This window comes from Priapulus caudatus, unplaced genomic scaffold (genome assembly GCF_000485595.1).
Source record: "Priapulus caudatus unplaced genomic scaffold, Priapulus_caudatus-5.0.1 Scaffold200, whole genome shotgun sequence".
Classification (NCBI taxonomy): domain Eukaryota; kingdom Metazoa; phylum Priapulida; class Priapulimorpha; order Priapulimorphida; family Priapulidae; genus Priapulus; species Priapulus caudatus.
The window spans coordinates 180,018-193,994 of record NW_014577261.1 but is presented as its reverse complement, the minus strand read 5'-3'; the positions used below and the strand labels follow the sequence as shown (position 1 = coordinate 193,994).

The 13,977-nt window shown below is 47.9% G+C and overlaps 2 protein-coding genes across 2 annotated transcripts in view; one reads left to right on the top strand and one right to left on the bottom strand.

The window, feature by feature from the left end:
* LOC106807188 (protein unc-93 homolog A-like) overlaps positions 1-8,317 on the top strand; it is a 96,710-nt gene extending 88,393 nt beyond the window's left edge. Inside the window, exons 2-3 of the mRNA XM_014809460.1 lie at positions 1,337-1,604; positions 6,238-8,317. Coding sequence (XP_014664946.1) covers positions 1,337-1,604; positions 6,238-6,461 — 492 coding nt within the window. The 3' untranslated portion in view covers positions 6,462-8,317. The remainder of the gene's footprint in view (positions 1-1,336; positions 1,605-6,237) is intronic.
* Positions 8,219-13,977, bottom strand: part of LOC106807199 (complement component 1 Q subcomponent-binding protein, mitochondrial-like) — a 7,687-nt gene continuing 1,928 nt past the window's right edge. The window contains exons 4-7 of the mRNA XM_014809481.1: positions 10,598-10,694; positions 9,912-10,038; positions 9,541-9,629; positions 8,219-9,003 (exon numbers count right to left, since the gene is read on the bottom strand). Coding sequence (XP_014664967.1) covers positions 8,857-9,003; positions 9,541-9,629; positions 9,912-10,038; positions 10,598-10,694 — 460 coding nt within the window. The 3' untranslated portion in view covers positions 8,219-8,856. The remainder of the gene's footprint in view (positions 9,004-9,540; positions 9,630-9,911; positions 10,039-10,597; positions 10,695-13,977) is intronic.

The following is a 13,977-nucleotide window of genomic DNA, read 5'->3' as shown; positions in this document are numbered from 1 at the left end:
GCTGCTGCTGCTGCTGCTGCTGCTGCTGCTGCTACTGCTGTTGCTTGCTGCTGCTGCTGCTACTACTGCTGCTACTACTGCTGCTGCTGCTGCTGCTGCTGTGGCGGCGGCGGCGACTGCGACAGTTCTACTACTGCCGCTGCTGCAGCTGTTGTTGTCAAAATGCAGATAAGTTGATGGAGCTGAGAAAGATGAGGCCTGTTGTCAGTGCCGCTTGCGCGCGCCTGCTTATTAAATAGTCCGTTCTTCTTTCCTTTCAAGTTTCTTTTAGAAATCTGCTTAGATTTTCCGTTGTAGTGGCCCGGACGAATATCGACCGGAGCGAAATCAATCGAGAGCTTAATTTCCATAACAGTGTTTACAACGACGAGGAGAATTTTATTTCCACGTGTCCACCACGGCTGCGGGGGTCAGCGTGTTAGCAATTGGGCATATATAAATGCGCATGTGCCGTGACTAGTACCATAACGACAGCGCGGGCACGTGTATCTGTTAGCGGGTTACGCCGCCCGTTTCATTACGCGGGAAGGGCGAGAAGGCACTGACCTCTCTCTCTCCTGCCATCAAAGAACTCCTAAAAGAGGACGCATTTCGGGTCGCAAGTCCTTACATGACTGCAGTCAACCCTGTATATAGTGATTGCTTAAGGGAAACCCATGCACAACTGTGTCCCTTATAAACAGGTGGCCGCTATATGGAGACGTTTGCTGACGCAGGTCTGCCCGTATTACGATTAGCAATCACAGTCGTCTAGCGAAATATTAGGAATATTAATTAATAAGAAAGAGAACGAATATTTTCCGTGATTTCAACCATTTTAATTATCTAGAAACTGGGAATTCCAGTTGAATTTTTTCGTGATTCGTTAATGGAAGTCAACTGGGACGCGGGAAAGCCGAAACGGTTTTAATTAATCGAAGAGTAAAAATGGCATATTTTTACCCGGGAAACTGGAAATAAACCCCCGTTTGTTTATCCTTCTAATAGATAAACACACGAATTACACAAATCTTAAAGACTGTATAATTAATAATTATTGTATGGTCTTCAAAGGATCTCTTTGTGTTTAGCTTCTTCGTTTCTGTCATTCCCTTAAACTCTTTGGTTAATTGTAAAATTGAAACTTTTCTTACTGCAATCCGCAGTGTTGATTTATCGCTTTGATTAACTTTGCCTCTCTTTGTCTTTGGTATAGTCCCTTAGACTTTGAAGACTAATCATCAACGATCGAGTAATTAATTAGAATAATGTACGCCCTAGTTACCCCTATTAACAAGTGAACGCACGAACCAACCGAATGTTAACAATGGCCGCCCCTGCATGTCACTTGTTTCAGGCGTACGTCTTCTGCACGCTCGCCATCACCGACGTCAGCCAGACGATGATCTGCTACGGCATGACGGCCGTCGTCTCCGTGGTGACGATCAGTCACGTGACGAAGCACATCAACCGGCTGGCAATCCTCGGTGCGGGCCTCGTCTTCCAGATGTGCCTGCTCATGGTGCTCTGGCTGTGGAAGCCAGCGCGCGACGACCAACCCGTCTTCTATGTGCTCGCCGCCGGATGGGCGCTATGTGACGTCATCTGGAACTCGCAGATTTACAGTAAGTGGCGCTAGGTGACTACAGGAGGGGTTCGCGTAGAGGTTTAGGGTTAGGATTAGGGTTAGGATTAGGGTTAGGGTTAGGGTTAGGGTTAGGTTTAGGGTTAGGGGCAGGGGCAGGATCAGGGTAGGGTTAGGGTTGGGGTTGGGGTTGGGGTTTGGGTTAGGGTTAGAGTTAGGCTAAGGGCTAGGGAGTTAGGGTAAGGGTTAGGGTTAGGGTTAGGGTTAGGGTTGGGGTTGGGGTTGGGGTTTGGGTTAGAGTTAGGCTAAGGGCTAGAGAGTTAGTGTAAGAGTTGGGTTTAAGGTTAGAGTTAGTGTTAGTGTTAGTGTTGGGGCATTGTAAGGGTAAGGGTTAGAATTTGAAGAGAGGAGAGTTAGAGGAAGGTTAAGAGTTAGGATTGGGGTCAGGGTTAAGATTAAGGTTAGGGTAACGGTCATGGTTACGGTAGGCTCACGTTGGGGTTGAAGATATTAGTTAGGGTTAAGTTATGTTTATAGTTATGGTTTGGGCTACAGTCAAGGTTAGGTTCCGGATATGGTTAGGGTTAAGGTTAGGATTAAGTTACGGGTAGGCTTATGGCTAGAGTGAGCGAGGAGGTTAGAGTGAGGGTTAGGATTAGTGTTAGCGGTACGTTCCCACTGTACCCATGCAGGGAGACATGAACCCTTCAGCGTGGTATGTGGCGTGAAATGTTTGGCACGCGCCTGCCCTCTTGCTGTGTGGGGGCGTCTGCTACGGGCGGCAGTCACGTGGGAGCGGACAATGACACACGCGTGGGAATCCCTCCCGGTAGATAAGTGCTGCTGCTTGCACGCGTTGCCTTCAGTCAAACGTCGAGCGGAAAGTTCTACATCGCTCATATTTCAACGGTTTTAAAAGTCGGCGCGCATTAAATTCGCATTGTTCATCTCTCTAACGACATCGTTAAGCTGAAGCTAACACGGGTATTCGCTGCTCTATACCTCGTTAGTCGTAACTCTGCCACGATAATAATAGTAATAATTTTGCCGAGGTAATTGCCCCTAATGCCTCCTCATTAATCTTAACTATGCAGCGACGATGTTAATTTTTGCTAGCCTTCATCTCGTGGATAGATGACGCCTTGACGCGGCCCGCGGAACGACATTGCGTGGGTGAAACGGTGTTCATTTTACAGCGCGGTAGCCTGATTCTTTTCTATTGATATCCAGTGCTGTCCGATCTATTTCTGTCTGTCATCATTCTACGTCATGCGGCACATTTTCTCGCGCGTATTGGTGTCGTGTGCTGAAAAGAAACTACGTCACGTCGTTTTTCTAGCAGGAATTTAGACTTATCGGAAGTCATTTCACTCGCGATGTCTGAACTTTGCGTAGAGATCGATGTTCTAATACCCTTGATCTTGGGAATGAAAAACTTGAAGAACGAATCACGACGGGCCATTTACCGACGACGACGTTGCTGCCGGTAAAGCAGTGGAACTGGTTCGCAATTGCTCACTCCTCCTATCTCTGGTACTTTCAGAGTTAACTATATGATCTGGCTATAGCGATGGGAGAGTGGGGCTTCTCACGTGCTGGCTCACGTGGTCATCTACGTCATGCTAACAATCTCGTTAATTACTAAGCGTCCTGTTGCGGAAAATAGGTCCCAGCAGGCGAAGCTAATTATTTCGACAATCAACAAACCCACGCTCTGGTTCCAATAACTCTTACCCATCCGACCGACGTGACTCTTCGCAGCCACGTGCGACTGAAATTAGCTTTTAGCATTTAGCATTCGAAATTCCGCACCCGCACACGCCCGAACCGTGCTCTGCTTTGATGAAGTTGATCACCACGTTGAAGGGGCGGGTGCAGATAGAGAGCGCGCAAGAGAGAGAGATAGAGAAAGAGAGAGAGAGAAGGTTAGGGTTAGGGATAGGGTTATGAGTAGGAGTACGGTTGGGGGTAGGGTTAAGTTGATCTCACGATGCAGGTATGTTGAGAGTGCTAAAGTACACACTGTTTAAGTAAAGGCGAGTACGAGGCTGTGGATTCCTAATAGCTCGCATGCGGTGACGTCACTCACGACTCCCCCCACCCCCGATCAACGCAACGTGTACAGGCGAACAATGGCGGCGATGGAATTTTTTTAAATAACGCTAAACGCGAAATAAGCCTACTCGGTAAATATTGGCTCGATAGATCATTCCGGCGCTCTGACTCACACCGATAGGTGGCGCTCTCTCTCCCAGCAAGGCATGTGAGATACGATGAGACGTGAATAATGAAAACCGTGGACCTGCGCAATAGCGTGGGTGTTCTTGCGTGCGTGCGCGTGTGTGTGTGCGTGCGCGTGTGTGTGCGTATGTGCGGGCGTGCGTGTGTGTGTGTGTGTGTGTGTGCGTGCGTGCGTGTGTGCGTGAGCGCGCGTGTGTGTGTGCGTGAGCGCGCGTGTGTGTGTGCGTGCGTGTGTGCGTGCGCGCGCGTGTGTGTGCGTGCGTGCGGGCGTGCGTGCGTGCGCGTGTGTGTGCGTGCGGGTGTGCGTGCGTGCGTGCGTGCGAGCGAGTTAGCCAGCTCTAGCCAGACCTCGCGCGCTTCACCACTTAGCGAATTTATTTCATTACACAATTAGGCGGCAACAATTTTCCAAAATTGCCGTGTTTTTTTAATTTTGCGCCTATTCCCCGAGCGACGTCCTAGCAGAGGCCGTTGTCGCGGCAACGGCGCGACTCGCTGCTGTCTCTGCGGACCTGCCGTACAGCGACGAGATGAGCGCCACCTAATGATGCAAACGTTCCTCTTTCCCACACGCACTCTCCTACCCACCTCCATTCCTCTCGTATACACACACGGTCTCTCCTACCTGTCCGCCATTCTTCTCCCCAACACCGTTCTCCTTCTTGTTACATCAACCCGTTACCCCACCTTCCCCCATCAGTCTCGTCTATACCAGTCTCCCTCACCTGCCTCTTCCACCCGTTTCCTCTCATGCCCCTACCGCCCAAGCTGTCTTCCCACCTACCTCGCAACCTGCCTCCCCACCTGCATCCCTCTTTCATCTTCTATCTCTCCACTCATGTGCCTATATCTATCTCTCTTCTTCGCAGTAACTCTTGAATTTCGCCATCCCCGGTCCTCACTGAGCCATTTCCCTAACGCGATAGGAAACAATTTCACGCCCTATTAGCCGATTCATGCATCAATATTTCAGGCAATTTCGCTCGTTTTTACTGGGAAAAACGAATTTGCTAGATCGGTCCTCGTTGCTAGGTAAGCAGAAGACGGAGGGGGGGAAGCTGCACGGAGCCAGTACACAGCTAAGCGTCGCTGACAACGATGCTGCCTCCGTGGGCTTCCGAAACCCTACTGTCCTCTTCGTTGCCATCCGTCGTTTGCAACGGCTTTCTGGCACGGAGTCACCGCATTGATACATAGACATGTTTGATCTTCTCATTGGCGTCCGAGTATCGTGTGGTTTATCGCTAAGCCGTGATATTTCCGCCTCGAAATAGTCCATCGGTACATCCACCGGTGCAGCAATTGCGTGTATTTCGCCAACTCTAAACATGTCTTGAAACCGCATGTGATGCACTTTGCTATCCTTGGTTTCTTTTCTTGTCTGTTGTTGCGTGCAATCGTCAGTTTCACCTTGACCTTGACTAACTCACGGTCGTCTTACTCAGTGCGCACGCCGTCGTTTAAATGTTTGCTCGAGCTCAGGTGTGTCGATATAGAATTATATCCGTCTGATAGTCCCTGCAGATATGTGTACGTGGATGTGTGTATGCGTGCGTTTGTGCGATGACACTGACGCTGACGCAAAATGAATCGCAAATGACGCAAATTGGTTTCCTCGAACTATGATTGCGCCATTGCCATGGTCACCTTGACTCTCGCTCAAGGTTGTCTTATTCACTCCGTACGTCACCGTGGTCGTACGCTCGAGCGTGGGCGAATCACCATAATTCAACATCAGATCAGTTCTAATGAGAACAGGTACATGCGAGAATAATGATTCAAATGAGAGAAAACGTTGATATACATGAGGCGGTTCATGAGATGTGATGTAAAAATGACTCCCGCCCAAAGCGTATACATGATCTATTTCCCATTGGGTGACGCCACTGCGTTAATGTGCAGTGGGGGGGGGGTCAACGACCGCAGTTGCTATGTTACCGATACCCAGACCATTTTTGTGTGTAGAGAGAACCACTTTAGACACTTCCGTGTCTTAGATTAGCGTAGTGATATGTTACAACATACCAGAGCTAGAGATTTGCCGATTAATGAATGATAATTTAAACATATTGGTCATCTTCACAATAACGGCGTATTCGGATGATATAGAGGGCTTCAGCTGTTACTAAATTACCTCCGAATTGCGAACAGATGTGCAACCCGTGCTATTCACGCGCGCTCGTCTTCGTCGTGCACGTAAACACAACTTGCTTCCCTCCTCCCATATTACACCCAGTGACGTGTGCAGCACGCGCTTTTATTTCTTCATGGGCTTTCCACTTGCTAGAAACTCGGTGCCTCGTCGCGGGACTGCATATCTTACTAATTCTAACTACTAAATCTTAACTCTAACTACTAACTCTAACTCTATAACTACTAACTCTAACTCTAACTACTAACTCTAACCCTAACTATCTTCTTCTACGTTGCAGACCTCATAGCGCTGCTTATGGGCGACATGTACGAGTACGCCTACAACGCCCTCTACATGCTCCAGGCGCTCGGCATGGCCATCGCCTTCGGCTACAGCAGCTACCTATGCGAAGAGCTGAAGATCTACATGATGACGGGCATGCTCGGGGCCGGCCTCTTCTTCTACAGCATCATCGAGCTCAGAATTCAGAAACTGAAGCGGGATTACGTCACGACGTTCTAATCGCACCCGGCTACAACCTTGACGCGACCTCTAGCGGCCGTCTGGAGCATCCCGATCGTGCCCGGTCGCAGCTGACGTAGATATCTACTACATAAACAGTATATTTCACATATACTGCGTAATTATAGTCGATTTTTGTCGCGGCCGATACGTCAGCGGTGACGCGTGCTGTCATCTGGTGGCTTGTTAACGGCCGACCGCACTCCCCGGCTGATAGAGACAAGTTCGCAACCTGGGAATTTTCCCCGCTGGGAGTTCTCGACCAGAATTATTTCGGCGTCCTATTGCCGTCAATCTTATCTTCGTTAGGGAAGATATCGGATGTCGTATTACGGTATTCGCACACCAATCGTCGCGTGAGAATTCTAGCGTCTGCTGATGGCGTTTCGTTAGGGTTTGCCTTTGCATAGCAGCGGACTGAGGAAGCGTTGTGTATCTTTCACTACTGCCGACTTTTTCTTACACGCTCACTTCCTTTATCCTCTCACATTATCCTCCTATATAACTGTCTATCTATCTACCTCTTTCGCTCACTCCCTCTTCTTCTCTCTACTTGTCTAACCCGGTCCTTGTCTCGCTCTTTCAATCTCCCTCTATCTGTTTCCTTATGCTGCTTTCTTCTCGCTCGCCCACACATCTCTCCGTCTATATGTTGCTCTACTGCGCTCCCCCTCTCTCTTTCACACTTGAAAGTTACGATTTGACACGCGTAATTCGAAAATTGAATTTAGCGGAGCGGGAGTAGATCCCTGGATAAAACCCAACGGCGTGGAAATCCTAACCTCCCCCCCTCCTTCTGTCACGCACGCTTCTTAGCCACCTGGCTTCCGACTTCTGAAATTCGTCGCGGTCGGGAGAACGCGGCCCCGACAGTCGGTTTTCTCGAGCTGTACTAGCGTGCGGGACTAAGACCTGCCTGCTTAGCGTCGTTCGCTCGGCGGCATTACAAGCTTGAGTCGCCGCGTAACTTAGACGCGCTCGACTGATAACAGCGTCTTCGTGATTGAGGCGCTTAGCGGTGCGTGCAAACGACGAACACCGAGATAGAGAGCGAGAGGGAGAGAAGAGAGAGACTGAGGGAGGGAGAGCGAACGAGGAAAGCATGAGAGCGACAGAGAGAGAGAGAGAGAGAGAAAGAAAGAAAGAGAAGAGAGAGAGAGGGAAAAGGGGTATTTGATAGAGAAAAACAGGCAGAAAGAATGATGGAGAAAAAGTGGAAGAAAGAGAGAGCGAGGGAAAGAGAGAAATTAATATTTTGGAATGCCCTCGTCTATGGTTGGAAAACACTAATGAATCCTGTATTTTAATCGTATACGATTTCCCTACACCTTATATATATGACTTTTTCCCTGCCTCTGGCAGGATTCGCAGATTTTTCCAATACCATTCCTCTGTGTAGTCGTTGTTTTCATATGTTAAACACAAATTCAATGTATATCTAAATGTTGGTTGCATAGGTTAATATTTAAGTCTCAAACAGTTATTCTCATTCAATTAGTACCTGTATGTTGCTATGTGCGAGGCTAGAACTAATGCTGTGACAACGATTGTGGTAAAATGTTGGGAATTCAAATTTGCTCGTATTATTATGGAGTGCAAGTCTGGAACTATACGTCACCTGCGTGCGAGTTATTTAGCTGTTGCTTCCGAATGTAAATATATATGTATATATATATATGTAATACCCAATACCTTCCCTTTATATATAATCTATACACGATTGATCTGCAGAAGATGTGCAGAACGTCGCAGTGCAATTATATGGTACATCACTGTTTATTTTACACATGTTCATCAACAACTTACACAAATACAGTGATTACAAATAAAACTGCTTTAATATTTATCTGGATAAACTCTCACTGTTGCCTGTTCACTAACAGCTTTTGTTCTATACACAAGCAGTCAGTATAGGCAGTCTATTATTTTGGCTGCAGCTAAAGACACCACTGCACTGCTCATTCAAAAATCCCAAACAAGAATACCGTCATGTAATGGTTGAATTCAAACATACATTCGAACATTATTACCAAAAGAGTAGCAATTTAGAGATGTGCGAAGACTTCGAAAACTGAATTCCTGTACATGTGCTCTTTCAGACTTGCCTAAAAGATAAGTTGTGAGAAAAACTAACACATTGGAACCAGTCTATGATCACACGAGCGCGCCTACTCATCACTGCCGCAGTAAATCCATGCGAACATCATACCTAGCCTTTCTACAACATGACCCACACTCAGCGGCAACTGTCTACTCTCAACTACGATTAATCCGTGTCACCGCGATGCTGCCAACAAGAAACGAATCCATACGTGTGCGGTCGTGACTCCTCCTCATCGAGTGAATGAGAACTACACCGGTAGGGGGGCGCCAGTAGCTTATCCCCGACGAGGCTTTAGCTCGAGACGAAGCCCTTGAGCTTCTCCAGCAGGCCAATGTATAGCTTGTGCTCGTACGCTGTCGCGTACTGCACCAGCTTGTCGCTAAAATCATTTTTCACGCCTCGTTCGTCGAGGAAGTTCATGAACAGGTCGTAGAGGTTCTGCAATGACATTCACAAACGGCCGGTGTGAGCGGAACGTGTGAGAACATAAACGAATGACAAACTTCATTTACAATAAAATAGGTTTGATTGTGGTGGGCGTTAGCTCTAACCTAGAGTGGAGGGACGGGGGTTATACTAATGTCCCTTTCGTCGGCATTAGTACTGATGATCACGGCATTCGTTAAGGAAAGCAACTTCAGATGAAAACAATGATATAAACAGGGTTGTAGCCAGGGCAATTTTAGTGGCGGCTAATATCAGAGATTGCATCATACGCATAAATTATTATAATAGCAACATCGTACTTAGCCAGCTATACTGCATGCACTGTGCGCTGTACGATGTGATCAGATGATGCTTTTACACATAATTATTGTTGAGATAAATTGATGTACAGCTATGGAACATATAGGTGGACATGCCCTGCACATGGTTGATCAGTTACAATTGTAGTGAGACAACGTGCAGCAGTTTAATGAGTACGGGGACAAGAAAAATGCTGGTGCAAAAAAGCTACTGTCGTTTTAGACTTACCCCATCCATGATGTCAGCAGACACAGTGTATGTGCTGTCTGTATACTCAGACTCATGTATTGCCACCTCATCTATTTGGAATGAATCGGCTGAAAGCGGACAAGAAGAAACTGAACAGAATTGTTTCAATGTGTGCCACGTACTCCGGTCTAAATTGTACCGTCCTGAGCTTTGGTTCGAATATTTAATACTTAAAATCATTGAGCTTTTTCTTTATTTCTTAATCTAAACTATTGTTACACATTGAACCTAGGCCCCTTTTGTCTACATTGAATTATTGCCATATACCATTTTGGTTTAACCTAACCATGACCATCTTCACCAAATGACTAGCTGGATTTCAGCTTTATCTGACAAGCATACTAGCTCACCATAGCCATCCTCTTGTGTCTCCCCTCCCTCAGCTGACTGCTCCATATCGTCTATGATAGAGCACTGGAAAACGAGTGTCTGATTGCCCTTTTTCACTTCCACTGTGAAGTCTGGCTTTGAAACCATCTGTTTAAACAAATAAAATTCAGACTGTACCATAACAATAAAACTTTTTGACACAAAGAAAATGTGTTATATATAATTGACAGTTTCAATTTTCATTTAAAAGTAGTTTCCTAAAACTTGAAAAATGTTTGAAACCCCTTGCAGGGTGCGAAATTAACGCGAGACCGGAATCAAATACTCCCCAATTTACTGTCGGACTCCCTGATTCAACATGTGCAGGAGTCCGTGCGACTCCCTGAAAATTCTGCTATACTAACTAGTTCGTTTCGGAGCACGGCCTCGCGAAATTACAGTATTTTTTCAGCAAATCTTTAATTATGAACTTCAGACTATGAACTTCCTCATTTTGCTGCAAACTCCCTCTTTTTGAGGGCAGGGAGATGAGACTTCGGCGGAGGTAAGGTCTCCCTTGTTCAAAATTTGATTTCTACTCCCTGCCTTGTGCTATTATTACACACATTTAAAAAGCATTACTTTATGATTGTGTTTGAAAGTATTTACACTGGTTCTCATTAAAGCCCTATTCAATCTAATATATTAAATAACCTTTAATACTTACGGATGAAGCTTCAGCACCTTTCTCATCTTTTGCCTCAAATTGACCTTCCTGTGCTCCCACATCTACTGTGTTACTAACATTAAATGTCAAAGTTACCCTGCAACACAACAACAAGCAATTGTAATAGTGCACTAATCTTATATGTAACAACAAAAATATAGATCAGAACACATCACTTTCCTCCATCTATTATTATTTCAGGTCATCTCTACCTTTTTGCTATAACCGTAAATAGTGCGTCGAAATCATAATCACAGCATTTCCCCCTACTTATTAATGATATGTAATAAGATTGTATAGGCCTACGCCTAGATACAATAATGTAAGCCAACAAGAGTAGGGTTACAACGCGAGCCTATTCTTTTCTTTGGAGAAGCCCCTGAGTGATTCATTCAGGGCGGTTTCATGATGCGTTTTTTGAGACTACAACTTCCAAACTCGGTTTATTCTAAACTTGAACTTTTCTCCGCTATCCTGGGACTTACTATGTATCACAATACTCGGTATTAAACTATTATAACCTGTTACAAAATTTCGAAGTGACGAGCGGCGATACTTCAAGCGCCATTTCTGTTGACCTGTGACGTACGGTACAGATTCCCAATGCGCATAGCGTTCGGCTAACTTTGACTACAAGATCGAATGTATCATGGGATGCCTGCTGTCAGTCGTGACGTCATGACGAAGTTAGCCGAACGCTATGCGCATTGGGAATCTGTACGTCACAGGTCAACAGAAATGGCGCTCGAAGTATCGCCGCTCGTCACTTCGAAATTTTGTAACAGGTTATAATAGTTTAATACTGATTATTGTGATACATAGTAAGTCCCAGGATAGCGGAGAAAGGTTCGTGTTTAGAATAAACCCAGTTTGGAAGTTGTAGTCCCGAAAAACGCACCATAAAACTGCCCCGAGTAAATCACTCAGGGGCTCCTCCAAAGAAAAGAATAGGCTCACGTTGTAACCCTACTCTTGGGTTACATTATTGTATCTAACTATAGAAGTGTTTCACGTGACGTCATAGATCAGGTCACGTGTATTTGTTATGTGTCATCACTGTCATGATTGGCAAAAGCGAAGCGTGCTGCTTGACATTTACAGATGAATGACCACATGTTCTGATAGAAAGCACTGTTTATGTAGTGCACGTACACGTGCGTGCTGCGTGTGCGTGCGTGCGTGCGTGCATGCATGTGAACTTACACGTGCGTGCATGCGTGCGTGTTACTCCCCGGCCTACACTAGCTTCTCCCTGGCCTATTATAGCTTCTCCTGCCTACCCTAGCTTCTCCCTGGCCTACCCTAGCTTCTCCCCGGCCTACCCTAGCTTCTTCCTGTCCTACCCTAGCTTCTCCCCGGCCTACCCTAGCTTCTTCCTGTCCTACCCTAGCTTCTCCCCGGCCTACCCTAGCTTCTTCCTGGCCTACCCTAGCTTCTCCCTGTCCTACTTTAGCTTCTCCCCGGCCTACCCTAGTTTCTCCCCGGCCTACCCTAGCTTCTCCCTGGCCTAGTATAGCTTCTCCCTGCCTACATTAGCTTCTCCCTGGCCTACTTTAGCTTCTCCCTGTCCCACCCTAGCTTCTCCCCGGCCTACCCTAGCTTCTTCCTGGCCTACCCTAGCTTCTCTCTGCCTACCCTAGCTTCTCCCTGACCTACCTTAGCTTTTCTCTGGCCTACACTAGCTTCCCCCTGGCCTACCCTAGTTTCTCCCTGGCCTACCCTAGCTTCTCCCTGGCCTACCCTGGCTTCTCCCCGGCTTACCCTAGCTTCTCCCTGGCCTACACTAGCTTTCCCCTGGCCTACCCTAGTTTTTCCCTGGCCTACCCTAGCTTATTCCTGGCCTACTCTAGATTCTCTCTGTGGCCTACCCTAGCTTCTCCCTGGCCTACCCTAGCTTCTCCCTAGCGTACCCTAGCTTCTCTCCCTGGCCTACCCTTGCTTCTCCCTAGCCTACCCTAGCTTCTCCCTGTCTACTCTAGCTTCTCCCTGGCCTATCCTAGCTTTTCCATGGCCTACCCTAGCTTCTTCCTGGCCTACCCTAGCTTCTCTCCCTGGCCTACCCTAGCTTCTCCCTGGCCTACCCTAGCTTTTCCCTGGCCTACCCTTGCTTCTCCCTGGCCTACCCTAGCTTCTCCCTGGCCTATCATAGCTTCTCCCTGCCTACCCTAGCTTCTCCCTGGCCTACCTTAGCTTCTCCCTGTCCCACCCTAGCTTCTCCCCGGCCTACCCTATCTTCTCCCTGGCCTACCCTAGCTTCTCCCTGCCTACCCTAGCTTCTCCTTGACCTACCTTAGCTTCTCCCTGGCCTACACTAGCTTCCCCTTGGCCTACCCTAGTTTCTCCTTGGCCTACCCTAGCTTCTCCCTGGCCTACCCTAGCTTCTCCCTGCCTACCCTAGCTTCTCCTTGCTGGCCTCCCTAGCTTTCCCCTGCTTACCCTACTTTCTCATTCCGGCCTACCCTTAGCTTTTTCCTGGCCTACCCTTAGCTTTCTGCCCTGCTACCCCTAGCCTTCTCCCTGCCTACCCTAAGCTTCTCTGGCCTAGCCGCTCTCCTACCCCTGCCTTTTCCTGGCCTACCTAGCTTCTCCCTGCCTACCCTAGCTTCTCCTGACCTACGCTTAGCTTTCCCTGGCTTACACTAGCCTCCCGCCTGGCCACCTCAGTTCCTCACCTGGCCCTACTCGTAGCTTCTCGCTGGCCTACCGCTAGCGTTTTTCCCAAGGCGTGTGACAGTATATACGTACTTAGCAAGTACAGTTGCTTACAGATTCGCCCCCTTTACCCGCTAAAGTAAGTACAGTAGGCCTATTGCCGCGTTGTTGCTCGTGTTCACGTCAGCTATGTGCAAGTCCCCCGCATGTCTCGGTGCGTGTTGCTCAGTCAGGGCAGATTTTTACCCCCGCTGTACCTTCCACAGAGATACAGAAAGGTGCAGAGAGGCGAGAGAGAGAGGGAAGGGAGAGAGGGGAGAGAGAGGGAGAGAGAGAAGTGGGAGAATGAGAGAGACGGAAAGAGGGGAGAGAGAGAGAGAGAGGAGGGCGAGAGAGCGAGAGAGAGAGAGGGGGGAGAGAGAAGAGGGGGCGAGAAAAGAAAGAGGGGGAGAGAGAGAGGGAGCGAAGGGGGGAGAGAGAGAGGAGAGGGAGAGAGCGGGAGAGAGGGAGGAAGAGAGAAGAGAGAGCGAGAGAGCCGCGAGAGAGAGAGAAGGGGAAGAGAGAGAGAGAGGCGAGAGAGAGAAGACGGAAAGAGAGAAGAGAGAGAGGAGAGAGAAGGGGGGAAGGAGAGAAGAGAGAACAGAGGGGGAGAGAACGAGCCGAAAGATGAGAGAGAAGAGAGAGAGAGAGAGAGAGAGAGAGAGAGAAGCGAGCGGAGAGAGAGAGAG